General features: G+C 62.9%; 4 protein-coding genes across 5 annotated transcripts; 3 read left to right on the forward strand and 1 right to left on the reverse strand.

The window, feature by feature from the left end:
- Nucleotides 1–1,013: 1,013 nt before the first annotated feature.
- CHLRE_04g217650v5 (uncharacterized protein) lies at nt 1,014–2,869 on the reverse strand. Its single transcript, XM_043061733.1, has 3 exons — nt 2,551–2,869; nt 2,299–2,370; nt 1,014–2,101 (listed from the first exon to the last, which is right to left on the reverse strand). Exons 1-3 carry the CDS (start codon nt 2,689–2,691, stop codon nt 1,946–1,948), a joined length of 369 nt encoding a protein of 122 aa, XP_042924991.1. The 5' UTR covers nt 2,692–2,869; the 3' UTR covers nt 1,014–1,945.
- A 2,460-nt stretch (nt 2,870–5,329) lies between these two features.
- Nucleotides 5,330–8,881, forward strand: CHLRE_04g217700v5 (uncharacterized protein). 2 transcript variants are annotated; one of them, XM_043061734.1, is made up of 9 exons: nt 5,360–5,570; nt 5,685–5,705; nt 5,914–5,934; nt 6,053–6,090; nt 6,256–6,589; nt 6,742–6,951; nt 7,090–7,350; nt 7,680–7,968; nt 8,235–8,881. In XM_043061734.1, exons 4-9 carry the CDS (start codon nt 6,084–6,086, stop codon nt 8,631–8,633), a joined length of 1,500 nt encoding a protein of 499 aa, XP_042924992.1. In that variant the 5' UTR covers nt 5,360–5,570; nt 5,685–5,705; nt 5,914–5,934; nt 6,053–6,083; the 3' UTR covers nt 8,634–8,881. The 2 variants fall into 2 exon arrangements, with proteins under 2 accessions (XP_001703103.2, XP_042924992.1); XM_001703051.2 differs by lacking the exon at nt 6,053–6,090 and having other exon boundaries at nt 5,330–5,570.
- A 2,838-nt stretch (nt 8,882–11,719) lies between these two features.
- Nucleotides 11,720–22,791, forward strand: CHLRE_04g217750v5 (uncharacterized protein). Its single transcript, XM_043061735.1, has 22 exons — nt 11,720–11,908; nt 12,054–12,124; nt 12,422–12,729; nt 13,097–13,441; nt 13,919–14,034; nt 14,174–14,227; nt 14,603–14,676; nt 14,921–15,011; nt 15,588–15,693; nt 16,107–16,165; nt 16,418–16,483; nt 16,794–16,890; nt 17,051–17,103; nt 17,543–17,611; nt 18,104–18,198; nt 18,527–18,621; nt 19,118–19,212; nt 19,689–19,758; nt 20,067–20,223; nt 21,120–21,267; nt 21,678–21,746; nt 22,148–22,791. The coding sequence occupies exons 1-22, from the start codon at nt 11,831–11,833 to the stop codon at nt 22,247–22,249; spliced, it is 2,418 nt and encodes an 805-aa protein (XP_042924993.1). The 5' UTR covers nt 11,720–11,830; the 3' UTR covers nt 22,250–22,791.
- A 48-nt stretch (nt 22,792–22,839) lies between these two features.
- CHLRE_04g217800v5 (uncharacterized protein) lies at nt 22,840–27,992 on the forward strand. Its single transcript, XM_043061736.1, has 13 exons — nt 22,840–22,947; nt 23,127–23,276; nt 23,639–23,809; nt 24,002–24,036; nt 24,477–24,636; nt 24,885–24,929; nt 25,212–25,289; nt 25,626–25,700; nt 26,036–26,137; nt 26,337–26,396; nt 26,597–26,836; nt 27,277–27,345; nt 27,764–27,992. The coding sequence occupies exons 1-13, from the start codon at nt 22,942–22,944 to the stop codon at nt 27,911–27,913; spliced, it is 1,341 nt and encodes a 446-aa protein (XP_042924994.1). The 5' UTR covers nt 22,840–22,941; the 3' UTR covers nt 27,914–27,992.

Raw genomic sequence — 27,992 nt, forward strand, 5'->3', positions numbered from 1 at the left:
TCCGTTTGCAGTTTGTTGTATTGTCGACCACCCGCTGCCTGATTGACGTAGTTGACGCGGTATGCGGGTTTGCATGTCCGGTTGCTGACTTGCAACTTGTGCCTTACATGGGTCACGTGTTTGTGGTGTAACTAGTCCCGATTAGGGGAGGTAGTGAGAACTACCGGGTTTGGCGTTCAGAGCCAGTTCAAAGAGCAGAGGTTTCGTTGGCAATACGGTATCCGTATCAGCGGGCGGCCCGGCGGTATGGGCATGGGCGGCGGCGCGGGCGGCGGCATGGGCGGCGGCGGCATGTCGGCCCTGGGCAACCTGCGCGGCGGCCCGCGCGGCGACCGCGACGGCAGCCAGCGGCCGTAGACGACGTGGGTGCGGTGGTGGTGGTGGGCTGTGTCGTGGCGGCGCGTGTGCAGTCGTGGCGGTGTGGTGGGAGCCGAGGGGTGGAGGATGGTGGGAGCGGGTGGCAATGAGGAGGAGATGAGGCAGGGAGGGTGGAGGCGTGTGAAGCATCGCAGCAGCATTAGGCAGCGCGTGTGGTTGTGTGATTGGCTTCCAGAGGGGTGACGTGCGGGGGTGTGTGTGGAGGAACTCACGCCGGCGCTTGCAGCTCTGTCGCGGCTGCTCGTGTCCGTTGCGCTGACGCCGGTGCCGCCCTGGTGTGCTAAGCAGGTGGGGAGCAGAGCGTGTGTGTGGGTGTGTGTGCCTGCGAGTGGAGCGAGGTGGAAGGTGGCAGAAGCTAGGACAAATATTCCTGATGATTGGCGTACGAGCGAACGGAGCGCGAGGTGCAGGGGTTTCTCGGCTGCTCGTTGGTTGCTCTTAGACTGTGTGTGTATATGTGGTGAAGTGTAGGCGCCGGGACCCAAGCGCGCGCTTGAGGCTCGCATGCAGGGGTTGACGGGTCGTGCACACACGCCCGTGGGCTAAGCAATGTTCGTGCGCACGTGTACGCGGGACCACGTAGGTGCTTGGGCAGCGGTCTGCTGATTATGCACACGACCTTTTAAGTTTCTAGAGATTCAAGACTCACAGAGACAACACATTTTGGGCATGCTTCCGGCGCGCAGTCCTCAGTCCTCCGCTCAGCAGTTACCCGAGTCGCCACTGAACACGCCGTCCCCACGCGGAACTCGGAAGGGAACCTCTCCTGTGTACCCAGCCGTCCCCAAACACCACTATAACAACGGGAAAGCGCGTCTGGGCGCGTCTGGGCCGCGTCTGACCTGTGAGACGCGGTGTCAGACGCGCCGAGACGCTGCGCGTTAAGGGGGAAACGCGGGGGAGACGCGGGATAGACGCGATGGGGACGCAACCAGAAACAGTGAAGCGGGGCACCATTGCAGATAGCGCGTTTCACTGCGTCTGCGAGACGCAATGGAACGCGAGTCGTGACGCGGTACAATTGCATGGAGAGCGCGTCTTAGCTAACGCGATGCGTCACACCAGACGCTAGCCTGATACCCTAGACGCGCCGCGTCTCACACACACGCGATGCACAAGACGCACTGCGTCTTGAGACGCGATTCGAAAACAGAAACACGGGGGAACCGTACAATCCACGGAGAAACACATGAAACTCTTCATTCCAGAGCACGTTACACTGCCTCTATCCCTCTGCGGCGGACCCTGGCTGCACACATGTTTCAGGATTACCTGAACCGACCATCTCACTCGCTTTCCACGCAACTACGATCTGACAGTAAGTGCATCACAGTCAAAGGCGCTCTGTCGCCCATCACAGTCTCACTGTCATGCACATGCAGCACAGCAGTCCTCAAATGCCACTCGCTCATGCTGGAGTGGATGTCTACACAGGGTCCAAACATACTACCGCTAGGTGGTCTACACAGGGTCCAAACATCCTAATGCTCGGTAGCTAAGTCCAGAATAAGCCGTACTAGGCCTAGTCCGAACATTGTACAATCCATGTAGCACCAGCATTGGCAGTCTACTTGCCCCTGGCGGCGTTGCCCCTGGCGGCCTTGCCCCTGGCGGCCTTGCCAGCCTTCGCGGCCGGAACCTTGGCAGCCTTGCCCTCAGCGGCAGTCTTGGCATCGGTCTTGGCCTTGGCAGCCGGGGCTACCACCTCATCGCCCTTGTGCTTCTGCATGGGATGGGGGCGTAGGCGCAACAATGATTCGCCATCATAAATTGGTGAAAGAAAACACGCAAGAGTACACTGGCGTAGACCAAGAACCACATGCATTAAGAATGCATTCTAGCTGAACCCCACCCGAGAGCACCAACAATGCTGCCACACACACCCTGAACCAGACGACGGAAGCTCGATCCCCCATTCACCTTAGCTGGCGCCTCGGCCGTCCTCTCATCCTTGCGCTTCTTCGCATCCGTCCGCTTCTTGTCGCCCAGCGCCTGCATGACAGCAAGTGTGCCGCAATGCTGTGAAAGCGAACTTGCACGACGGGATGGTCCGTCCGCAGTGGTGCCTGGCACCCATGCCGCAAGGGACCATCTCCAGTGCAGAAGTAAACGACTTACGCAGCGAGCCATATTAGACGACGCGCGCAGAGAACATGATCACAGTGGTCTTACCTTCATGCGCTCGGCACCCGCCGCGGCCAGCTTGTCGATGGCGCCTGGGCTGGACTGGAGCCATACAAGCCCGCTGTGAAGCGCGCTCTGAAGGCCCCAGGCCGCCACCAACGGAACAAGGCCCGTTGGCAGACGTATCATGAGTGATTCATGAGTTCGTCAGTCATGTTTATGTTTTCAAGAGAATAGCGGTCAAACGAGGCAAGGGGCAAACACTTGGTGGTGGGCGACCGATTGCACCGGTGTCACCGATGCTCGCCTGTGCCAATGCCTTTGCTTACTGTATCTAGGCTTATAGGCTTGTTGTAAGCAGTATCGGCACATATCGGCTGGCTGGCGCAGGCTGGCTGAACTGCGCCTAAAGGTTGGTTGGGGCGACGGGGCAGAGGCGGGGCTGGCCAGCCCGCCCGGGTGCAGGGCCAGGGGTGCAGGGGCTTGCGGCAGCAGGCGCAGGTGCAGGGGCCAATCTGCCCATGACAGCCCACATACTGCCGGGCAAGGCTACATTTGTCGCAATAGCAGTATAGGCTAGTGTAAAACACCGTGCGCACCACGGTATGGGTCCCCTTCAAAGTAGTTCGCGTCACTGTTCGCGTCTCAGCACTCGCGTCACGATACGCGGCCAGACGCCCCCTGACGCATCCTGACGCGCTCGGACGCGCTGAGACGCGCCGAGACGCGAGTTTCCCGTCGTTACAGTGACCTGCATACCCATCGCACTATCTGTTGGCGCAGGACTTCAGGAGAGCTAGGACTGCCTCAGCTGCTGTTGATGCTGTTGATGCTGATGCGAGGCATGCGACTGTACACGAGGGCACCACTCAACCTGAGCGTGCAAGCACACAGACCGTGCCGATGTTGCCGAGGCCCAGCCGGGGTAGGCATGTAATCAAAGGAAAGTGTGGAGAGCCCCTGCTGTAATCGAAGGAAAGTGTGGAGAGCCCCTGAGGGGAGGGGGGAGGCCAGGAGGCGGGCCAGGGGGGGAGGGGACGGCCAGGGGAGTCGCAGGCATGGCCATGTTCAGCGCCAACGCCAACGGCTGCGTGGGGGGAGAACTTCAAGTCCCGAAGTTGTCGCGCCAGGAGCGGCTGAGCCATGCAGCAGGTGAAGGAGGGGAATGTTCGAGACAAAGGCGTTTGTGACGTGGTCAGACAAAGGATGTCAGCTTTGTACAGCTGGAAAATGGGCTGAGCCCCGTATAAAAGCAATGGATGTGACGATGGGTACCGGCGACATGAACAGCAGCACCCGGAGCGGGACTGTCACGAACCGTCATCGGTGGGACAAAGATATGTATGTGATTGTAACAACGTAAATATGAATGCGGATGTTACAGAGGGGACAGTCCCAGCACCCGAAGACGCCGAGCCATCACATGCTATCAGGGCCCAACTTGACTCCACCAACCCCGACTTTGCTGCGAACCCTCCCGCGGTCAAAGTCCGTGTGACTCCACGCACATTGAGTCCTAGCCAAGCCTCAACCCGCCAGAGCCCCACCGCTGTGCCTCAACGCCACAAGCCTAGGCACAGGAGTGCCGGGAATCGTCCAGGCCGCAGCACACATGCACAGCGCACGCACTAACCCGGGCGGGCGCAAGCGTCCAGGCACTAGAACGGTCGCCCACACGTGCATCCTGCCCACACACAAAGCCACCAACCACTCACAACCTCTCACGGCGAGGGAGGTGGGGAATCAGCGTCATACGGCAAGCGCAATACCATGCCTTCACCAACAGCCCGAGCGATGATAGGATGCGCAGACGGCACAGTGTCCCAACCCTTTGGCCTGATACCTGAAGTCACAAACGTCTGGAGACGACCCCAGAAGTCAGCTACGACGGCAAGTCCAATGCTCAGCACCCGGGCCGACGGCAGCTTCGCTCGCGCCGCCAGCCCGGCCATAACCGTACGCTGCCGACCAAAGCCCAGGGCAGATTGCATTGGTTACAAGAGGGACCTGCAGGGCAGACACAGCAGCGAGACACACCACATGGTGGCGCAAGCCCCGCAGGCGGGCGCTTTAACCACAACTCCTCACAAGAGAAGGCACTTAGAGCATCCTCTGGCATGAAACCCATAGCCATCCCCATGTTTTCCCGCAGGGACACACCAGCATCCGGCACGCGCTGGTGGAAATGCTGCTGGGGCACAAGCGACCTGCATCGCTGCAGACTGGCGGCGGCGGCGGCGGCGGCGGCGGCGGCGGCGGCGGCAGCGGCGGCGGCGGCAGCGGCGGCGGCGGCGGCGGCAGCGGCGGCGGCGGCAGCGGCAGCGGCGGCGGCGCGTGCGCGCATCTTGGTAGCGGAGGGGGCGGCGGGAAAGGCCACGTGGAGGAGGAGAGCGCAGCGCCGCCCAAGAAGCGGCGCAAGCGCGCAGGCTGAGGAGCCGGCTGGCGGTGTCTAGGTAGCGGTCCGCGGTGGGGCTGGCAGGGCATGCGTAGCGGCATGACAAGTAGTGCGGCTGTTGACAACTGTGCTGTGTCTGGCTGCGGTTGGCTCTGCTGTGGCATCGCGACTGCTAGATAGGCACCTGGTTTGGCTATGTGCCTGTGGAAACCGACCCCGGCTATGTCCGGGCGATGAGGTTGTTCGGCCTCAGACTGTGGAGGGGCTCAGCCCCTTTTCCCGTGACCGGGGAACACTTGTCCCGCAGGGATTGCAGTCCCAAAACCGGTGATGCCGGTCCCCATCCTGCATGTCAACCCCACACGCCCAACACGGGTCAACATGTTGCCTTCGTGAACTCAAAGTGATGTTGTTGCGCATTTACAAGCGGCTGCTTATTTGCGCTCTTAACCACAGCTCTTAAAACCTCGGAGCTCCTAGCATCGTCTCCCTTGTCCCTTGGCGATGGCCGACTGGTCCACGACGCTAGACGGCCTACCTGGCTTGACGGCGGCACAGAAGGGCAATGCGCGACTCATCCTAATGGAGAAGTCCGAAAAAGAGGCCTCGCTGCTCGTATCTGGTGACCCGGACGTGGCTGCAGAGGCAATCAAGGCGGTCATTTGCAACCGAGGTCAGTCTGGAACATAAATCAAGCTTGCACAGTTTGGTTCTTCTGGAGAGCCGCATGCTGCGGAGGGCATGTCGTAATTTGCTTGTGCCTCCCGACTGCTCCCACGTTGTACAGGCGGGACCGCGGCGGGAGCCGGTGAGTTTGTATTCTGGCCTAGGGGTTGGCTTACCGGCGGATGGGCCTCAGCACCAGCCCTAGCATCCCGTGGGCGGGCTATCGCGAAGATCACGGCACAGTACACTGGCCGTCGCGGGACCCTGACTATCCTCAAAGCGCATCGAGTTTGTCCGCAACCTGGAACTGCAGTCTCACTGGGATCCGTTGTGCTTTCCTCGCCCTGCAGGGTCGCTACCGGCTGCTGCTGGTGAGCATTTCCACGAGGCTGTAGGGTGGGGGGCAATCCGTTTCGCCCCCTGGATCGCTTCGCTCAGGGGGCTCTGAGTTGCTGCCGATTGATGGTTGTTTGCTCCAATCGGACACAGGTCAGGGGGCCTCACCCGTGGGGTAGCCAACATGGAAAGCTGGGAGACCCATCAAGTCAGAGGGGGAGCGGGCAGAGTTGATGAGAGAGTGGGTGGATCGGCGTGCACGGTGTGCACAGGCCCTAGGCATGCGGAACGGCCGACACAGCTGGCAGATTGTGTCACTGAATGTTGCGTTGCTTCATTTCCTCATTGCTTGCAAGGCACGGACAACTCCGAAGAGTATGCCAAACAGCTCGTCCAGCCTGCTCTGGGCTCGCCTCCACAGCTTGGTGACCTGCAACGCTTCCTCACTGAGCCGCCCGCCGCTCAGATCCCCATCATTGCGAATGCGCTGGACGCCGCCATACTGACGCCCGCCCGCCGGCTGCATTTCGTGGCCGCCTTGGGGCAGCTCGCCCGTGCCGTTGCTGTCAGCATGACGGCGCCGCTGCCCCCGGGTGATTCGGAGGCGTGCACAGTTATCACAGAGCACCTGGTGGTGGTGTCGCTGCTGCTAGAGCTGGACAAGGCGCTGCCGACGGACCTCTGCATCGGGTACGAGGGAAAACAGGTGCTGTGCGTAACTCACTGGCGGGGCGCGGTCGCTGCATGGCTGGGGCTGAAGATAGAGTGGGTCGCGTGTTGGCGTATCTAGATAGTACCCGGGTGCTCGGTGCTCAGCCCTTGCCTCCCTTGTTGGTGCGTAGACTGGTGATGGAGCGTGACCAGCTGGACAGCACGGCCCTCATGACCGTGAAGTCGCGTGGCGGCTCGTCTCTGCGGCCTGACGGAGTGTTGCGGGGAAACAGCGGCCGACGGCTGCTGGCGAAATGGGAGGACACGGCATCAAGCATGGAACAGGCGGTCGAGGATCTGCGCAAGAAGACTGCGGCCTGGACGCAGCTGTACTACGGCAAGTAAGTGACATACGGTACACGGCTCATGTCACGGCTGGCATGCATGTATTGAAAGGGCCTCACGGATCACAATTATTTCCTATAGCATGCGTTCACGGCTTCCCCCCTTTGCCCGCCGCCCTGCCACTGCTGCCCCAGCATTGAGTATCTGCCGTGCTTTGCAGCTGCCGGCACTCAGCTGCAGTTCTATGCCATCTCGCGTGCTAGCGGTATGGCCGCCGCACCGCGCGCTATCAGCCCCCGGTACGACCTGACCCGCGCGGGCGACCGCGCCGATGCAGTGATGGCCACCATCAAGTTCTACATGCTGCTCCGCGCGCAGCAGGCGCGCTATCCGGCGGACGTGCTGCCCGCTGGCGCTGTGATGCGTGCACATGGCCACGACTTCACGCGCGAGCTGTAAGCATGGGAGGACCGCGCCGGGGTTCACACAACGGGTGTAGGGGGGGGGGGGTTGCAGGGATGTTTGGAAAAGCGGTACAGGATGCAATGAAGACTGCAGACGAAGTCGTTACCACATGAGCGGCCGTCCGGGCGGCCGGGGGGAGGGGGGGGCGAAAGCGTGTGTGGGTGCGTGTATGGCACAAATGCCGGGACTCTGGCAGTTGACCCAGCAGCTATGCCGTATGCATGTCTGCGGGCGACCCAAAGTGCGTGTCGGCTGAACGCACTTGTGGTAAGCGAGGGCGTACACCATGCTCCCGCCCGTTCACGTGCCTCATCCACAGGCTGTTCCGCACGGACGTGCTGGCGGTGCGGAAGCGGTTGTCGCCTTGGTCTGCCTTCGCTTCCTGGTGCGGCATGAGCTTTACACGGCTGCAAGAGCTGTACCGCGCCACCGCGGAGCGGCAAGGGCTGGTGCACGCCCTGGAGGACGGCCCTACCTTGAACGGCGACGTGTACTCGGTCGACATTGTGCCCGTGGGGCTGCCAAGCAGCAACGCGCTGCCGGCCTCAGAAGATGACGCGCGGCGGCTGCTGCACGGCCTGCTGCACGGCCTGGCGGCGATCCACAAGGTGTGTGCGTGGTTAGTTAAAGCGGGCGGGCGGCGATCGACTGGCGATGCAAGTGGTTGCGGAAGGGTGCGTGTCTGGCATGCTTGTTACGGCAACCCCAGCAACAGTGTATGACAGCTACACTCTGCACCGTATAGCAAACATAGCTGGACAGCTTGCGTGCATGTTTTGAACAACACCGACACCTGGCTTTATGAAGAGCCTTTTGTGCGCTGATTTGGTTGGGCAACATACCCTGCTGCTTACACACCGATGCGCCCGTTCAGGAAGGCTGCGTGCACCGCGACCTCCGCTGGGACAACTTCGCGTGCTCCCCTAGCTCCCCAAGCAGCCCAAGCCGCTGGTTCCTGCTGGACCTGGAGACATGCGCCGCCGCCGACCAGCGGCCGCCGCCAGCCTTCGAGCCGGCTGGCTGGCAGCCCCGCACCACCCTGGTCAATGGCCGCTACACGCGCGCGTCGGACCTGTTCCAGCTCGGCCGGGCCGTGCAGCCGCACTGCGAGCAGGTCGTGGATTCGGCGGCAGGGAAGGCATTCCTGGAAGCCATCCTCACGCCTCCGGCCATGCAGGAGCGTAGTGCCGAGCAGCTGCTGGATCACGAGTGGTTGCAATGCGAGGGCAAAGACAATTGCAGAGCCGCGGGCGCGTGGCCAGGCGAGCGGTAGCCAGCTAGGTCAAGCGCGCTGTGTAGAGAGAAGGCGGAGGGGGCTACATCGTACGCCGCGGTGCAGCGCCAGCGCCAAGGGTGGTGGCGTTATGGGGACGAAGGCGGCGGTGTGTAGGTGAAGGTACAGCTTTTGGTGCCCGTGCTGCAAGCTGCCTCGGCGTCTGCTGCTGGCGGCTGTGGACTTGCCGTATCTTCGAGGTTGTAGATACCAGTATGCATCAAGCAGTAACAAACTAAACACCTACCGCTACGCAGTACCCCGGCTTGCCCCCTCCCCCTGTTGCATTGCGCACCATTGCATGACGGGAAATTTACCCCAGATCCCAGCTATCGGCTATGGGCTCATTCCCAGCATCCAGTTCCGCGCAGTCGCAGTTGTGCGAACGGGATGGGAGGGAGATGCGGGGCTGGTATCAGGGGAGGGATTTGCGCGGGGAGGCGCCGGTGAACACAGTTGCATTTGCGGAAGGCGAGAGAGCGCGGGCGGGGCGGGGGCGAGTCGGGGGCAGGGGGCCCGAGACACGATTTCGACAAATCGTCACCACGATAGTATGCACCGTTGATATCACAAAACTCAGCGCTGCTTATGCATTGCGATGAAGCACATTGCCTTTCTGCTATCGCCGATCGGAGAGATCGCATGCGCTTTGCTGTTTGCGCTCGCACATATCCAAGTCTATATGTTTGCCTTGAAGAATATCGTCTACCGCAATTCCCGGAAATGCAAAGCCAATCGCGCTATCGAGCGCCGGGATCCTCCAACGCCTCTGATCTCTTCGCCTCTAGTCTTACGCCTTCCTTGTGTTTTTGCAAAGTTATGCGTTGCTACGGACACAATGAAAGGCGTATTATTTGCACAAGAACTCTAGTTACGTTCGGGTTTCCCGACGTAACTGCACATAAAACTGGAATAACCGTGAGGGCCCCCCTCCGGCGATCGATCTTCGGGGGAAGGGGCAAGCCAACGTTGTGAGTTTTCTTGTGTCTAGTCTGTCGAGCCGGGAAGTCACATTACTATTGACATGATGCCAAAGGTAGCCGCTGAAGGGACTGGTGCTTTATCTCTGGCCCTGAGGTCCTCGGCGCGGAGCAGCATTAGTCCCTTCAGCGGCCACCTTTACACGACCCCTACATAACGGATGACGACTCGATCTCGGGCTCGAGGCTGGTTCGTAGCTGATTATGGGATCTAGCTGTCGAGGCGCTTCCAACCTCTTATGTTCGTAGGTGCAGGAAGTGAGGTGACAAGTGTTCCCCGGTCACGGGAAAAGGGGCTGAGCCCCTCCACAGTCTGAGGCCGAACAACCTCATCGCCCGGACATAGCCGGGGTCGGTTTCCACAGGCACATAGGCAAACCAGGTGCCTAGCAATCGCGATGCCACAGCAGAGCCAACCGCAGCCAGACACAGCACAGTTGTCAACAGCCGCACTACTTGTCATGCCGCTACGCATGCCTTGCCAGCCCCACCGCGGACCGCTACCTAGACACCGCCAGCCGGCTCCTCAGCCTGCGCGCTTGCGCCGCTTCTTGGGCGGCGCTGCGCTCTCCTCCTCCACGTGGCCTTTCCCGCACGTGGCCTTTCCCGGTGAAAAAGCGTGTATGGTTGAGTGCGGGGAGCGGAGGATATGGATGATACGGCTGTGCATAGCTTTGATTGTGTGCGCGAGGAGGCACGTGTAGAAGTATGAAGAGAGGATGCGAAGGTGCCTTGTTGCAAACCAGCCAGGGTCTGCAGATGAGCCTAGGCATCATTTATATGCAACCATGCAATGTGCGAGCAGCGTGCATCAAAGCCGGGGGACAACGTTGTGAGCAGGGAAGGGACGACATGCACTGCAATGGGCGAAGGTGGGCGCATGGATGAAGGGCAACAGCAAGTGGGTCACGTGCAAGAATGTCACAATCCGAGACGAACCCTGGAGACGAATGTGTAGGCTGGGTGTGGCTCGCGTTGCGAGTCGAAGGGAGTGCAATCTGTGCATGCTGGGTCGCAAGGATTTGCATTTGTTTGTTAGCGGATACGCAGGACCGTCGTGAGGACCGTGTACGTAAAAATGCAGGCTTGCAAGAGGGGACAGTCCGAAGTGTGCAAGGACGCCAGAACCACCACTGGCAGCATCTGCCAGTGCAAGGTGATGTCTGCAGTGCAGGGCGGCGAGCGAGGGCGAAGGTGCAAGCAACGCACGCGGAGCGATTGGTCTCCCGCCTTGGCAACAGAGTTTTGCACGTGGTTGGTCTTGTATTGAGGGCGCACGTTCTATGACAAAGGTTTGGCGCGGAGAGCCCCTGAGGGGAGGGGGGAGGCGGGCCAGGGGGGGGGGGGAGGGGACGGCCAGGGGAGTCGCAGGCATGGCCATGTTCAGCGCCAGCGCCAACGGCTGCGTGGGGGGAGAACTTCAAGTCCCGAAGCTGTCGCGCCAGGAGCGGCTAAGCCATGCAGCAGGCGAGGGAGGGGAATGTGTGAGACAAAGGCGTTTGTGCCGTGGCCAGAAAAGGTGTGCGGCGAGAGGTGCCTGAAGTCCTGAACCGCTTCCTCGCCCACCGCATCCAGGGGGCCAAAAGTGCTTAGCTTTCAGCGTTGTGTGTGTGGGGGGGGGGGGAGGGGGCTCACTCGCAGTCTCTTCAACCCCCGCCTGTCCTGCTTGCCGCACCCTTGCCCCTTGGCTTGCTCCATCGCACTCCACAAGCACAACAGCGCACAGCCCAGGCCCCAGAGGCCCCCTGAGGCCCCCAGAGGCCCCCAGAGGCCCCCAGAGGCCCCTGTAGCACATGCGGCACCAATGCCGCTGCCGGCTGACTGGCACACCGGCTGGCCGGCGCCGCGACGTTGAATTCTGAATCTTTGCGATGAGAGACGAGATGTGACGGCGACGGCGCGCCGACCTGGGGCGCTCATGCGAGCAGGCTGGGCGGCACGGGTGCCGTGGCCTCGTTCTATTTCCTGCCGCCGAGGGCCCGGGGCACTGAGCGTCCACCATGCGTCCACCGTGCCGCGATTGTGTTTCGGCAGCCGCTCCCAATGTCCCAGGCGCAAGAAGGCCTTCACGGCTTCAATTCACGTTCATTGCGGGCACATGCCCTAACTCCAGTACTCTTCTTCACGTAGTCCAGTCGCAACTGTCAACACCCGCTGACAAGAACGCACAGCTCGAACTGCCTTAAGACATATACCACTTAGCAAACTTGTATTGAGATGTCAAGCGACGATGACGATGAACTCGCGGCTCTGCGGGCGCAGCGAGCAGCCCGCACTGGGGGCGCAGCGACTCTGGTAAGTCCAAACCCATTTATCAATAGCAGTTATGCGATACTCAAGTGCCACACAAAGCAGTGCTGCGTCAGCATTTGACTAGGGTGAGATCCCCTTGCCAACTGAATTCGCAAGACGCCCTTCCTCCGATTCGCGCCATCTGCAGTCGCAATTGAAGGACATTCAACGTCGTGCGGAGGCGCTGAAGACGGGGGACTACTTTGAAGCGAGCGAACGGTGGGCGCGGCAATGGCGGGGCGGGGGTTGGGCTGCAGGAGTGCGGGCCGCAAACGCACACTGCCTCACCTGAGCACGTGAAAGTCTGTTCCAGCCGTTTTCTCCGGCTGCCTGAGGTCACACGTCGAGCGCGTGAAGTCCCACGCGTTGTGGAGTTTGTGCCTGAAGCCTGGCGGGATACCGTACTAGGGGTGGGGGCGTGCAGCGCCCGTGTTGGTGTGACACACCCACTGGGAGTCAGGCCTCCTCCTAAAATTGTGTGTGTTTGTGTATGCGTGCCACACGCCTGCCGTGCAGCCCTGGAGCCGCCTCCGGCTCCGGAGGTCCAGGTGTGGGGCCGCCCCGGCCGCCGGCGCAGCAGGGCCCGCCGCGGCCGCCGCCCCGCGGCGCCGGGAAAGGGAAGGATGACGGCGCTGAGGACGAGGACGGCGAGGATGACGATGAGGAGGAGGGGGACGAGGAGGGGGATGCAAAGGCAGCGGCAGGGGGGAGCGGGGGCGCCGCGGGTGGCGGCGGGCGGGCGCCGCGGGCGCCCAAGGTGGTGTGGGTGGAGGAGCCGGACCGGCTGGATGACCCGCTGAGGGCGGCATTGCCCATGTCATTCGGTGAGGGGGGCGTGTGTGCATGTGTGTATGTGTGTGGTGGGGCGGGGGGCGGGGGGCGGTGGTGGGCCAGGGCGGGGCGGGGCTGGGTGTTTGTGGGGCGAGGCGGTGGCGTCCGCCTGGGAGATGGAATGGCGGTGGTGATGCCTGTGTCTGGGGTTGGAGGCGGTACCGCCGTATGGCGTGAGAGGGGAGGCGGGAGTGCGGGAGACGGGAAGGGGAGGGGGGCGGCGGCACGCCGCGGTGGGGGTGCGAGGCAGTGGGCGGAGCAGCCCGTCCGAGTACGGGTACGCCACATACCCCCGCCAGCTCAACACGCCCGCCCACATGCCGCTTACCTACCCCCGTGCCAACCCTCCTGACCAAACAGGCCTGCAGGAGCAGAAGGTGGCAATGCCCTCCGCCATACACACAGCCTTCCGACGGTCCGCTTCCCCGCCCGCCGCCGGCGGCGCCGGCCCCGGCCCCGGCTCAGCAGCAGCAGCAGCAGGGAAGGCGTCTTTCGGGCCGCCGCGGCCGCCGCCAAAGGGCGGGTCTGCGGCCTTTGGTCCGCCGCGGCCCCCTGCCAAGGGTGGTGCCGGTGCCGGCGGCGGGGCCGCTGGCGGTGGGGCGGAGGGGGGCGGGGAGGAGGACGAGGTGGGGCCGCCGCGGCCGCCGCCTGAGGAGGACGGGGAGGAGGGCGACGCAGATGTGGGGCCGCCGCGGCCGCCGCCGGGTGCGTGTCGTGTGTTAGATATGTGTGCTGCCGCTGGGGATGTGGGGTACTCGGAGGTGGGAGGGGGCTGGGGGGCCTTGGGGGATGTGTTAAACACAAAAACAAACGGAACAAAGCCGCTGAACACGCGTGCTTGGGGGATGTGTGTGTGTGTGTGTGTATGGGTAGCCATTAGAGGAGCTGTAGCAGCCGTAGAGGAGCTGTAGCAGCCCTGCAGGAGCCTAGAGCGGAGTGCAACAGAAGCCAGAGCGGGGTGTTGAGCCAGAGGGGGCCTCTAGGAGGCACAGGGCGGTGAAGACCGCCTGTCACCCGCCCACATCGTTGTCCACTGCAATACACCCGACAGCACCAAGCCAGCATGAACACGGGCACGACGTGCCCACCTGCCTCACCTGACATGCCCACCTGCCTCACCTGACGTGTCCACCTGCCTAGCGTGACTGTCGCTGCCCACTGTCCACTGCAACGCGCGGACAGAGTCGGACGATGATGACGACGACAATGGCGGCGGCGGCGACCCGGCTGCTGGGGACGAGGATGGGGAGGAGGACGACCCGTATGGCCTGCCCATCACCCACGAAGCCATCATGAAGGTGCGGACTTGTGTGCTAAGGACAACAACTTTGTGTGTGTATTGTGTGTGTGCGTGTGTGTTCCTGCGGTTGAATCGCACTCGTCCTCGAACCCCCTCCTCCCCTGTGCCCCCCCTCCTCCCTGCCTCCCTCCCCTCAGGGCCACACCAAGGCGGTGGCGTGTTTGGACGTGGAGCACAGCGGCACACGCATGGTGGGGGGTGGGGGCGGGGGTGGGGGCGGGGGGCGGGGGGGCGGGCGGTGGGGGGGCGGGCGGGGTGGGTGGGCGCGGGTTGTAAGTACTAGACCGAACCCAATGTGGCGGCATGGGGTTGGGGGGAGGGAGTAGTTTATTGTGCACTCCGAACCCAAATGAACCCAGACTTAGGGGGGCCGGCTGGCTCGGGCGGGCGGGGGCGTGGAAGCGTAATGTGATGCCAGGGCCGTGCCAGGTGCGTGTGGGGGCCAATCAGGCGAGGGCGCAGAGAGCATGGAAGGAAGGACGAGTGATATCAAGGCCACGTGCTAGGACCGCTCAAACGCCGCCAACGAACCAACCAACCAAACAACCGACGTACCGTATGTGCAGGTGACCGGGTCGTACGACTACACGGTACGGATATACGACTTCCACGGCATGAAGTCAGACATGCGCAGCTTCCGGTGGGTGGGCTGGGGTGGGTGGGTGGGTGGGGGTTGGGGGTGGGGGGAGAGGGCGAGGGCAAGGGCGAGGGGGGGGGAGCTGCCGACCGTGCTTGGCTGCCTGTCATTGCGTCGCTTTCGCCGTCCTGCTGCGGACCGCACAAGCTGAGACCCAAACCAGACACCCACACAACCACCCACACAACCACACCCACACAACCACGCCCACATAACCCACACCCATACAACCACGCCCCACACACAGCGACATCGAGCCCAGCGAGGGCCACCCGGTGTTGTCTGTGAGCTGGTCGCCCTCGGGGGACGCCTTCCTCGTGGTCACAGGCTCGGCGCAGGTGTGTATGCGAGTCAGCGCGCGTGTGTGTGTGTGTGTGTGTGTGTGAGCGTGTCAGCGTGTCAGCGTGTGTGTATGTGTGTGCGTGTGCGTGTGTGTGTGAGTCAGCGTGTGTGTGTGTGTGTGTGTGTGTGTGAGCGTGTCAGCGTGTCAGCGTGTGTGTATGTGTGTGCGTGTGCGTGTGCGTGTGGGTGTGAATGAGCGTGTGTGTGTGTATGTGTGTGTGCGTGTGTGCGTGTGCGTGTGCTTGTGCGTGTGCGTGTGAGCGCACAAAGGGTGGTAAGAGTGCTAAGAGTGTCAGGCGAGCAGAAGGGAAGGGGGACACCGGACACACGCATGTCGGTGTGCGCTTGCGTGCGTGCGTGTGCGTTTGCGTGTGTGGAGGGCATGGAGCACACACCGCCAGCCTCGCACCACCACCTCACCTAACCGCCTCCCCCGATCCCCCCCAACCTCCTCACCTCCTCACCTCCTAGCTAACCGTCTCCCCCCCAGTCTTCTCAAGTTATTTAACATGCATGGAACCCCCCCTCCCAACCTCCTCACCTCCTCACCTCTTCTCCACCCCACCCTCCAGGCCAAGATCTACGACCGCGACGGGCGCGCGCTGGGCGAGTTCATCCGCGGCGACATGTACATCCGTGACAGCCGCAACACCAAGGGCCACATCAGCGGCTGCACGGGTGGGTGGTGAAGGCTGTGCGGGCGGGCGGGTGGCAGGGGTTTAGAGGGAGGAGGGGGGTGAGGGGGATGAGGGGGGGGTATAGAGGGAGGAGGGAGAGAATAATTACACTTACACTTGGTAGTGGCGAAGCACTGATGACGAGGGCTGACAAGCAAGGGAGGAGGGGGGTATAGAGGGAGGAGGGCGGAGGGTTAGATGGTGGGCGGGAAGGTTGGACTGTGGATAGGGGTGAGATGGTGAGGGGTGGTCGGGGGGAGAGTGGAGAGTGGAGTGGTGGGTCTTCACCGGGCTCCGCTCTCTCTCATGACTGTAACTCCCTGCCCCCTGCCCCCACGTTTGGTTTAGTTTGGGCTGGTATGTACCGTACAGCCCCTGTCCCCCCCCCCCCCTGGCCCCCTGCCGCTGCTTCAGGTGGCTGGTGGCACCCCAGCGACAAGTTCACGGCCCTCACCTCCAGTGAGGACGGCACGGTGAGGGGGCGGGGGGTGGAATTCACCCCACCTACGGGCTTTTGTCAAGGCCGTCCCGTCTGGCAGCAGGATGCGAGCTACACAGGTGTTTGGGGCATACGCCTGACACGACATATGAGCACCTGCATTCTCGTGTTTCCCTGCTGCACGCGCGCAAACACACACACACACACACACACACACGCACGCACACACATACACACACACACACACACACACACACACTACAACGCCCTGCACGTGTGCCCCCAGGTGCGGGTGTGGGACACGCACAACATTGCGCAGAAGACCGTGATCAAACCCAGCCTGGCCAAGCCGGTGAGTGGATGGGGTTGTAAATACCAGCCCAAACTAAACCACAAGGGGAGGGGATGGCGCGTGTGCTGTGTCCTGTGTTCCCTGGGCCTTGCTGCTTGTTGCTTGTTGCGGGATGGACATTACTAGCATTGGATTGGCAAAGCGGCAGCCATCTTGAACCAGGTTTACCCAGAATCCATTTGGCGCATGTTGCCCAGTATCGGCCGTGCATTTGCAGCCCGCAGCCCTTCATGTTAGTCCATGCTGTGTACGGCCCCGCCCCCCCTCCACGCATAAACACACACCGAACTGTACGGCACTGCCCGCCCAGGTGCGTACGGCGGTGACGGCTGTGTCGTACAACACCACTGGCAGCCTCATCGGGGCGGGGCTGGCGGACGGGACCATCCAGGTCTGGAGCGTGGGAGGTGAGCGCTGGAAGCGGCTGGGGCTGAGGCTGAGGCTGAGGCTGAGGCTAGGAGAGATGGACGGGGGTGGCCTGACTCCCTCACCCGCCCACCTCATTCCCACTCATCCCCACTCATTCCCACTAATTCCCACTCATTCCCACTCATGCCGCTCACTCAGGCAAGTTCGGCACGTCGGCGGCGGTGGCTCAGGTGCTGCCGCCCACCCACCAGGTAGGGGGGGTAGCCGTTCATGTGAAGAACGGAGTGATTAAATCACAAGGGAGGAGGGGGAAGGGGGGGAGGGGGGAGGGGGAGGGGGGGAGGGGGGAGCCAGGTGCTGCCGCCCACACACCAGGTAGGGTGTGTCGGGTGGGCAGGTGGGAGGGGTGGGATGGAGCTAGGCAGGGTAGGCATGGGGAGGGGAGGAGGTGGGGTCGCAGCCATGTCCCTGGCATGTCGAGTGCGTCTGCCCAACACTGCTGTCCAACACTGCCCTCCAACACTGCTGTCCAGCCCTGCCCTCCAACACTGCTGATAACCGGACGTGGGCTTGCCTGCCCTCCCGCCCTGCCTCCCCCGCCTCTCTGTCAACCCCACCCGCACCCCCACCCTGCCCTCCCCAACCTCTCTGCCACCCCCATCCCGCCCGCGCCCTGCCCCCGGTGCCCAGATGATTGAGAAGCAGGGCTGGACGTACGTGAGCAGGCCCACGCAGCTGGCCCGCAACGCACACCAGCCGGTGCGTGTGCTGTGCTGTGCTGTGCTGTGCTGCGCTGTGTGCTGCGCTGTGCTGTGTGCTGTGACAGGGGCGTAGTGGCCTGGCTCCTGCGTCTGTCGGGGCGTGTCGGGGCGTGTGTTTTGTTGGGCTGGGTCTTAAAACCGCGTGGAGGTCACGTGGCCACCGGGCTCGGCGGGCAGCTGTCTGTGGCGGTTTGTCCAACCAACTGCAAAGTGAGTCGAAAGCCGCCTGTGGCGCGGCCGTTGCTTGTGCTGTGCGTGCGGTTGGTACCGTGCCGCGGTGTGGTGTGGCGTGGTGTTGGTGTTGTGCCCGGGTGTGTGTGTGTGTGTGTGGGAAGCACCCGCGTCATGACACCGGGCCATTCCCGCCTCGTCCAGTCTCCACCACCCAACTCCATGACCCACCCCGCCCGCCCCCCCCCCTCACTTCACTTCTTAATTAATCATGAATGTAACCCCCCACACACACAACTACTCTCCTACACGCGCGCAGGGCACTGAGATCACGTCGTTGTGTTTCTCATCCGACAACACCACCCTGATCAGCCGGGGCGTGGACGCCACACTCAAGATCTGGGACCTGCGCAAGTGAGTGCTGTTGCCTGGAGCCTGAGGACTGGGGCCTGGCGGGTGTTGGTGTTATTGGTGTGGGGGGTGGTGGTGGTGGTGGTGGTGGTGGTGGTGGTGGTGGTGGGGTGGTGGTGCCCCTCACGTGGTGCCCCCACGGACTCACCTACCTTATCTTGGGGACCCGTTGTCTTAAGCATCCTCGTGTCTCAAGTGTCTCGGTGAATGGTGAATGGTGCATGCTGAAAGCACAGCACCCCCCCACTGCCTCCCACGCACCCGCCCACTTACTCACTCACTTACCCACCCACCCACCCACTCACCCACCCACTCGCACTCGCACACACAGGTTCAACGCGCCGCTCAAGGTGCACGGTGGGCTGTCGGCGCCCTACGCCCAGACCCGCGCCATCTTCAGCCCGGATGAGAGCGTCATCCTCACAGGTGGGTTCGCGTGGGTTCGTGTGGATGTGTGATTGTGTGTGCAAGTACGGTTTACAGCTGCCTGTTAAACACCTCGTCAGCGAGTGTTCTGGACAAATACTACAATAATACTGGGACCTGGGGCTCAAGTGCAGACAGTGTGGGTGTATGTTTGTATGTGTGTGTATATATGTGTGTGGCAGTGGGGCCGCGTGTGTGCATGCGTATGTGCATGTGTGTGTGTGTGTGTGTGTGCGTGTGTGTGCGTGGCTGTGCGCTAGCAGGCCCCCGTGTCCTCGCATGGGACAACACACCTCGCCGTGTGGTGGCCGTCATCCCCATCCCATGTCCCTGGGTACCGTACCTGCCCCGGGTTTTACACGAGTCACCCGCGCTCACACGGTTGTGCTGCTGTGGCGACACACACACACACACACACACACACACACACACACACACACACACACACACACACACACAGGCACGGGCAACGTTTTCCTTGTGCTCTTTAACACAGGCACGGGCGGCACGGGCGCTGGCGGCGGCGGTGACGCGGGAACGGAGGGCAGTGTGGTGTTCTTCAGCAAGAGCACACACGAGCTCATCCGCAAGGTAAGGGGTTAGCCAGGGAGTTTGTCCTTACTAAGTGTGAGGCGGTTGTTTCTATAATTTTGTTATTATTCTGTATTTGCGGCTTGGGCCCCATCACCGTGTCTCCCAGCCACACAGCGGCAGGCGGCGGTGGCTGCTGCTGCTGCGTGCCGCTGGGCCGCACACGGCTCCCCAACCACTCCGTTGCCTCGGCCGCCGGTCCTGCCGCGATCCATCACCCTGGATCACGCCCTCGCCCCTCGGAACAATGCCCTCACCACCCTCCCCCCCGGTCTTCAATGCATGTACCGCTTTTCCAAACATTTTTGCAACTCCCCGCCCACACCTCCCACACCTCCCAGTGCCCCCTCCCCGTTCCCTCTCCTTCCGGCACGGGCATGCATGCAACCCCTCCCATCTCCTCCCTGCTTCATCCCTGCCTCATCCCTGCCTCCTCCCTTCCTCATCCCTTCCTTCCCCCACCTCCTCCCCCCTAGGTTGGCATGCCCGGCGCTGTGACCGGACTGGCCTGGCACCACCGCCTCAACCAGATCTTCGTGGGCATGGGTGAGGAAGCGCGCGTGCGTGTGTCTATGTGTGTGTGTGTGTGTGTGTGTGTGTGTGTGTGTGTGTGTGTGTGTGTGTGTGTGTGTCAGCGTGTCAGCGTGTTTGTGTGTGTGGGGGGGGGCGGGCGTGGGAGCGTGCAGTGTGTGCGCGTGTTTGTGGGTCCGTGGGTAACACATACGTTAGACGTGTGGTTCTGAGTCTCGGTTCACTTCGGATGGGAAGAAACTACCCCCCTCCCCAAATGTGCCTGGCCACAAATTCGCCTCTTCTTATTTTATCTTGAATGTTGTCCCCCCCTCCTACCCCAGGCAACCGCAAGTCCGGCGAGACGCATGCGCTGTACGACCTCACCCGCTCCGAGCGCGGCGTGCTGAGCGCCGCCAGCCGCCGGCCGCGGGCGCCCAACCCGCTGGACTTCACGCCGCCCCTGCTCATCAAGACGCCGCACGCGCTGCCCATGTACAGGTGGGTGGGTGGGTGGGGGCATTTGGACGGTGTGTGTGTGTGTGTGTGTGTGTGTGTGTGTGTGTGTGTGTGTGTGTGTGTGTGTGTGTGTGTGTGTGTGCGGGGGGGGGGGGTAATGTTGAACCAATCCCGTAAGGAAACAGTCGCGCTGCAAGGAGAAACTGCAGCCGCATATGCGAGCTGTGGTACATCACCATAGGTAGTCAGGCGGGCTTGGGCAGTGTAGCGGCAGGTGGAAGGAGCAGTCCAGAGCAGCTCCGAAGTCATGTCAGCAGTGCGAGCCGCGCGCGGACCCCGTCGCCCAACTACTTGCAAATCTAAACTAACATACTCACCTCTACGCGAACGGAGGAGCGCCAGGTAGAAGCGTCCAACAGCAAAGGCGAAGACGCACATGTCGGAACGTGGCATAGCGGCGAGCGTTAGTAGTAATCGCGGGACAGGTAAAGGAAGGCAGTACATAAGCTATGGGACCCCACGCGCGGCTCAGAGACAAAGAAAGAGAGAGTGGGGCGGGCGAACGAGCAACGACTAGAGGGGCGGGATGAGTGCGCGGGATGGGGCATGTGGCGGCGGGGGGGGGGGCGGGGGCGCAGGCAAACAGAGGGCAGGCACGGGCAATGAGTCCAGACAGGGCGCGGGCCCCGACAGGGGGGTTGTAAATACCAGCCCAAACTCAACCAACCGGGGGGGGGTTGGGGGTGGGGATTGGAGTGTGGGGGGGGAGCGGGCTGTGTGATTGATAGGTTGGGCTAGTTGATGGCAGGGAGGTCAGGCACGTCGTGCGAGTTGGTTGGGTGGTTTGGGCAACGGGAGGCCCTCTTCCCACTTAAGCAAATCATGTAAACAACCCCGCTCCTCAACCCCCCTTCCACCCGGGCCCCCCACCCACCCAGGGAGGACCCCATCAAGAAGCGCAAGGCCGAGAAGGAGGCGCAGCGCGCTCGCCGCCCTGACCTGGGCATGATCGCCACGGGGCGCGGCAAGGGCGGCAAGCTGGGATCCACGGGCGGCACACTGCTGACGCAGCACCTGCTCAAGCAGGTGCGTGTGTGTGTGCGTTTGGGGGGGGGGGCAGGGAATGTGTGTGTGTGTGTGGTGTGCGTGTGTGTCGCATGTGTGCGTGTGTTATCAAGAAAACATGAGATGGGTGCGTGTGTGTGTGTGTTTGTGTGGTGGGGGTTGAGTGGATAGGTTGTCCCAATCCCAAAGAAACATGAGATGGGGGGCGGGGAAGTCGGAGTTGTGGTGTGGGGGCATGAAGGGGGTTGACATTAACCACTGCAGCAAGCAAGCAAGCCAGGGACATGACGAAGCCGGGTGGGGCAACTCCACCTCTCGACTGCGATGCCCACTCTCGCCAGGGGCGGTGGCAAACAATTGCCCACTCCTAACACCCTCCCAACACGCTCCCATTACCCTCCTAACACCCTCCATCCCCTCACCCCAAACAGCGCGGCGGGCTGATGGCGCCGGAGCAGGAGATGGATCCGCGAGAGGCCATGCTGCGACACGCCGACAAGGTGGGGTGGGGGAGGGGGGGGAGAGGTGGGGAGGGGGAGGGGGGGAGGGGGGGGAGAGGAATCGGGGTGGAGGGGCAGGGGGAGAGAGGAATTGGGGTGGCGGGATGTGGGTGTGGCGGTTCAGGGGTGGGCGGGCTGGGTTTGGGTTGCGGGGTGGGTCTGGATGGCGTGGCGGGTGAGGCCGCGGGTATCGCACTGTTGTGTTGTGTGTTGGCGAGCGAGTGTGGCGAACAGCATGACAGTGCAATAGTTACAGCACCCAAGCACCGCTCTATGCATCCTTGCCTCTTTCCTCACACACGTGCACAAGACATGAGGCACACCGGCGTACGTTTCCCCCTTCCCCTCCCCAATCCCTCCAACCCCCCTTCCCTCCAACCTCCCCCCCTCCAACCCTGCAGGCCAAGGACGAGTTCTCCGCCTGGACCGCCGCCTACCGCTCCACACAGCCGCAGCCCATGTACGCGCAGGAGGAGCCGGAGGAGGGCGAGGAGGAGGCGTGAGCGGGCAGGCGGCGTGAAGGGTGGGGGGGATGGCGGGGTGCGGGGGCGGAGGAGTGAGAGGGGCGGGGAGGGGGCGGGATTCTGAATTTGGAGAGGTAGGAAGGCAGGCAGGAGCAGGGGCAGCATTGTGTGTGCTGTGTTGTTTGGAGGTCGGATTGGAAGGCGGGAAGGAGGAGCTGGAGGAGCAAGGCGACGCCGCCGCGGGTCATCTGGCACGCGTTCGCCCAGAGTGAAGAGGGCGGAAGAAGGGGCAATGGGACCGCACCGGACCAGGTTCGGGGGACCGGGAAGGGGGCAAGTGGTGGCGTGTCCCCGGTCGAGTTGAAGCTTTAACTCTGTGGTCAATTGCTTCAACATGCAGACATGAAATTTTGCCAGGATTATGTTAAGAAGGTCTGCGCAAACGGGGCCTGCGAGTTGCGGCATGCAATCAGTCCCAGCGGAAGTGTCAAGGGCTCTTGGAAATCTGGCATGTCGGTTGCATTATACTGGTAGTTCAGGGACTTCTCAATCATTCAAGGCACACTTCGGACAGGTCACCACCCAAACTCCGCGACAGCCATCTGGGTAGCGGTGCCGAAGCCATGCCAGTAGCTGGGATCATTGCTTCTTTGTAACTGAGAGCTCTAGACATAAAGGAGAGGTCTAAAGCAAGCGAATTCGGCTTCTGACCAGGCGGCGGAGCCCCTCGCATGAAGGCAAGACGTGCTATTAATTCCCAAACAATGCTGGATGCATTAGCACGAGACCTGGGCTCGGTTGACCTTGATCCAGTGCGGTCGACGAGGTGCATTCGTGCATTTGCTGCACAGCCAACTCCGCTTTCCGATTCCGCTTCCCGTGGCTCGCAAAACTCTTGCAACATGCTTATGCGCAGGCGACGGGTCTGCCCAGCTTGCCCGCCCGGGCTCTGGGCGCGGCGGGTTGCTCGACATCGCCTCGACCAGCGGCCCTGGGATGGTCCTCCCGGGGGTGCGCCTCTGGGCGGCGGAGAGCATGCGCGCGTGTGCACGTGGCTGATGCTGAGGTGGGTATGACTCGCGTTGGGGTTGGGGGCTCATGAAGCTGTGTGTATGGGGGTTGCTGGGTAGTGGGTGTGACGGATTTGCATGTGTGTGCAGAACGGGGTGGGGTGGCGCGGGGGCAGGGCGCCCGGGGCGCAGCTCGCGCCCTGCCTGTGGCCGTGACCGCGGCGGCACTGGGAGAACTGGCAGGGGAACTGGAAGTGGAAGGGCACAACTCAAAAATTGCAGCTTTGAGCCACTGTCGGTGTATCCAGACACCGCCACCTGGCACTCCGCGTGCGACACCTCTCTCACGCGTGTCAAACCCGAGCACTCCGCCGGGCCCGCCTCCCGCACCCTCTGACGCACACCCTGACGCACACAGGCTGTGGCAAGCGGTGTTGCCGCCACGGAGGCGGCCGCGGCCGTGCCGGCGCTGCCGGCCCGCGCCACGGCGGTGGTCGCCCCCCTGCCGGAGAAGAACTACGGCAGCCTGCGCGGCGGCCGCTGGCCCTTCCTGTACGACAACGTGTACGGCCTGCCGGTGGTACGGCAGGTGAGGAGGAAGGGGAAGGCGAATGGGGAGGGGGGCTTGGGGGGAGTTCGCGTGTGTGTTTCGCGTGCAAACTGTACGGGTGTTGGGGGTTACGCGGTTGCTCCCAACGCACAATGGAATAGACAAAGACAAAGACAAGATGTCCGCCGCGATGTGACGTGAGTGTGAGGGTGTTTGTGTCTGGCGGCGCAGGTGGCGAGCTACGGCGAGGTGCTGGAGGGCATCAGGTGAGTGGGGGGAGCAGGGAGGGGGGGAAGAGGGGGCAGGGAGAGAGGCGGGGTTGCAGATACTAGGCCCTACTAAACCGAACCCAGCTAAACTAGCGGAGCACAGACAGAGGCGTCAGGGGGGGGGTGGATGGCAGAGCAGGGAAGGCAGGTCAGCGAGGCGCGGAAGCAAGGGATGGGGACGTAGGTCGGAAAGGGGGTTTCCGGCAACGACTACGTCGGCGATGCGCAGCAGGCGATGTGAAGCGAGGGCGGCGTGGCCGAGGTGGCAGGGAGGGGCGGAGCGCCGAAGCCCCGGTGCCGGCATCGCGTGAGGGGTGGAGGCTATGGAGCTTGCGTGGATGGGGTGCGAGGACGGGGCATGGACGTGGAATGCATGCACACAACCGTTGATAACCCCCCATGCACGCACGCACGCGCATACACACGCACGCACGCAGGACGGGCCGCATCAGCCAGGTGCTGTGGTTCCAGGCGCCCCGCGCAGTCACCGCCTCCGCCGCCGCGCCGCCGCCGGGTCTGGGCGGGCCGCAGCAGCCGCAGCCGCCGCCGCTGGCCAGCCCCGACGGCCGCTGCCTGGTCCGGTTCGCCAACGGCCAGGTGTGCGGTTGGCGGTTAGCGGTTGGGACGGGGGATGGGTTTTGGAGGGGTCCACGATGCGGCGGTTAGGCAGTTGTGGTTGGTGGTTGGGGGATGGCGCTGTCCTGGCTGTGGGTTTGTGTTTGTGCTGGACTGGGCTTGGGCGGGTGGGCGCCAAACCCCCACACTGTGTGTAGCGTGTCCTCTGCTTCCGGCGCCCCCTGACCTGCGTCTGCCTGTCTGTCTGCGTGTCACATGCGCACGTGCAGGTCAAGCAGGCGGTGATCCCCCCCGGAGAGCCGCGCATCTCCCAGGTACGGCTTTACGCGGGTAAAGGGTGACGGGCGGTGTAGGTTGTGTATCCTATTGCACCGTGCCCGCACAAGCTTGTTTCGTGCCCCATCTGCCCAAGTCGCTCCCATTCGATGAAACAACACGGATTCAACAACACCCATGAAGTATGCACCTCCACTCAAACCCCACACTCCCACCCACCCCACACACACACATGCCACTTGCTGCATCGCATACACTGTCGTTGCGCAATGTTTTCCTTGTGCTCTTTAACACACATGCCACGTCACTGCCACACGCAGGCGCTGCAGCAGTACGGCACGGCTGTGTCGTACATCCCGCTGGAGCCGCGCTACATGCCAGAGCTGGCGGCCATGCGGGTGGGGTGGGTGGGGGGCTGGTGGTCGTGTGTGTGGTGGGGAGAGTGTGGGGCTGGGGTGGGGGGGGGGGTGCAAGGATGCGTGGTACAGGATGCACTGAAGACTGCAGACGAAGTCGTGTGGTAGGGTGAAGGGACGTTGCGTGTGTGTACGGTATGTGTGTGGGGGGGAGGGGTATCTTCGGGCCCAGCCGTACAGGGGGGCGGTGGGAGGCAGTGGCGCTCTCACTCCCTCGAGCACTCGCACTGGCACCCATGCGCCCACTGCCGCCGCCGCAAACGCGCACCTGCCCACACCTCTGCCTGTGCCCTGTAACGCACATGTGTGAGACTGCAGGCCCGGGGGGCCCAGGAGGCGGTGCTGGGGGAGGTGGACACGGGCGCCGTGGCCACACCCGTGGAGCTGCCCGAGGTGAGGGCGTGCTTTACGTGTGTGTGTCTTGTGTGTGTGTGTGTGTGTGTGTGTGTGTGTGTTAGAAACATCAACCAAACGTGTGTGTGTGGTGGTAGGCAGCGGGAGGCGGGTGACAGGATTGGGAAGAGTGGGAGGAGGGAAATGCGGCTGGGAGGAGGAGGGGGATCCGATGACAGACGGCAGGAAGGGGGCAAGAGCGCAAGGAGGCGTGGGAGGCGGCAAGGTGTCGTCGGGCAAGGGAGCGGGAGCGCGATGCTGCACAAGGATTGTCTCAGCTGCTTGGCTCACCTCTTGCACCCAGCCGGCCGCTGCTGCTGCTGCTACAAACGCAGGACGAGCGACGCGGCGCGGCGGTTGGGCCAACCGCCTTCGAGGCGGTTGCCGCGTACGGCAGCCCGGAGCAGTTGGCGGCGGCGCTGGACGACAACTACCAGGTCGGTTGGCGTGCGGCTGGGGGTTTGTAGTTGGCGGTTGGGGGTTGAGGCTGCACAGGGGTGTCATCACTGGTATGCACTATGCACTCCCCATCACCGTAACGGCAGTTGGCTCCTGCCGGGCCTGACTCCGCCTTCTCTCTCACCTATTTTTCCCCACCCACTCCCGCTCCCAACACACGTGTGTGTGTCCGTGCAGGCGGCGGCGGGTCAGGTGGCGGCGCTGCTGGCGGAGCGGGAGGCCTGGGTGGCGGAGCAGGTGTGCGTGTGTGTATGTGTGGGTGCGCATGTGTGTGCGGGATGAGGTGGGAGAACTGGCGACTGCAGACGGGTAGACGTACTTTCACGACGGCATGGTTTTACATCCTCCCGCGCCCCCCCCCCCCCACACACACACGACATGTCAACATCCTCTCGTCTTTTGTTAATCATGCATGGAAACCGCCCTCCCCCGTGCAGGAGGCGCTGGAGGCGGCGGCGCGCGCCGAGCGCTCCATGTCGGACCGCGCCGGCGGCGGCGGCGGCGGCGGCGGTACGGCGCTCGTCCCGTCGGGCGGTTTTAGCGTCGGCGCCTGGCTGGACTCGATCCAGCTGACTAATGAGCAGCAGGCCATGGTTTTAAAATACGTGCCCATCCTGGGTCCCATCCTGGGCAGCGGTTTTATTATTGGGCTGTACCTGCTGGCTCGGCTGGTCAAGGTGGGTTTTGAGGGTGGGATTGGGAGGGTGGCGTGATGAGGAGGGAGAGGGGAGTAAAGGGGCAGGGCGGTGGCGTGAGTGAGGCCAGGGCTGCAGAGCTGCGGAATGTACCGGAGTGGGGGCCGAAGTAGGCAAGGCTGGGGCGGAAGTGGCGCAGGGGAGGAGCGCGGGTCTCCAGTAGGTTGGGCTGCAGGACTGCAATGGCGAGCTGGCGGGGGGGGCTGCCCTACTTGGCAGCCTGCTGACCCCTTTGCAGCTCTCACCCACATCCCCAACACGGGGACACGCCACGCGCCTTACCCTCCCTGCTCCCACCTCCAACCTCGCCTTTCCCTACCTCGCCTCTCCTCTCCTCTCCTGCCCCACCTCCTCCTCCCCGCTCCTCCTCCCCACCTCCTCCTCCTTCCCTCCTCTTCCTCCCCACCTCCTCCCTCCTGCAGGGTGACCTGACGGACCGGCTCAAGATGATGGACAGCGAGGCAGACAAGAAGAAGAAGACGGCGCTCAAGGTGTGTGTGTGGGGGGGGGGGGGGGGAAACTGGGGGAGAGGAGGGTGATAGGCGGGAGACGGGGAAGGGTAATAGGGGGGGCGACGGGGGAGGGTGATAGGGGGAGACGGGGGAGGGTGATAGGGGGGCAACGGTGCGCGGGAGAGAGAGTGTGTTTGTGTTTGTGTGCAGCTGGATGCAGTGGGCAGATGCACGGAGCAGGACACGGCGTAACCAGCACACGACGTGCCCGGCAAGGCGTTAGTGGTGTTGTGTGCGCATCCGCAATCCCATCACACCCATGCGCCAAATACGCACGCCTGAAACACACACACGCCTGATGCACACACGCCTGAAACAAACACACACCCGCACCGCCCGCACCGCCCGCACCGCCCGCACCGCCCACACACACCCGCACCGCCCGCACTGCCTGCAGGAGGCGCGCATCGCCTTCTTGGAGGAGGAGGTGCCGGGCCTGGTGGCCAAGGGGGCCAGCCTGGGTGCGTGGCGTGTGTGTGTTTTGGGGGTGGGGGTTGGAGGGGGTGACGAGGAGGGGCCTGGTGGCCAAGGGGGCCAGCCTGGGTGAGGGGGTGGAGAGAGAGCACCCGGTGAGTGTTGGGAAGTATGGGTGCGTGTTTGGAGGGTTATGGGATGTGGAGGGGTGG

Source organism: Chlamydomonas reinhardtii, chromosome 4 (genome assembly GCF_000002595.2).
Source record: "Chlamydomonas reinhardtii strain CC-503 cw92 mt+ chromosome 4, whole genome shotgun sequence".
NCBI lineage: Eukaryota > Viridiplantae > Chlorophyta > Chlorophyceae > Chlamydomonadales > Chlamydomonadaceae > Chlamydomonas > Chlamydomonas reinhardtii.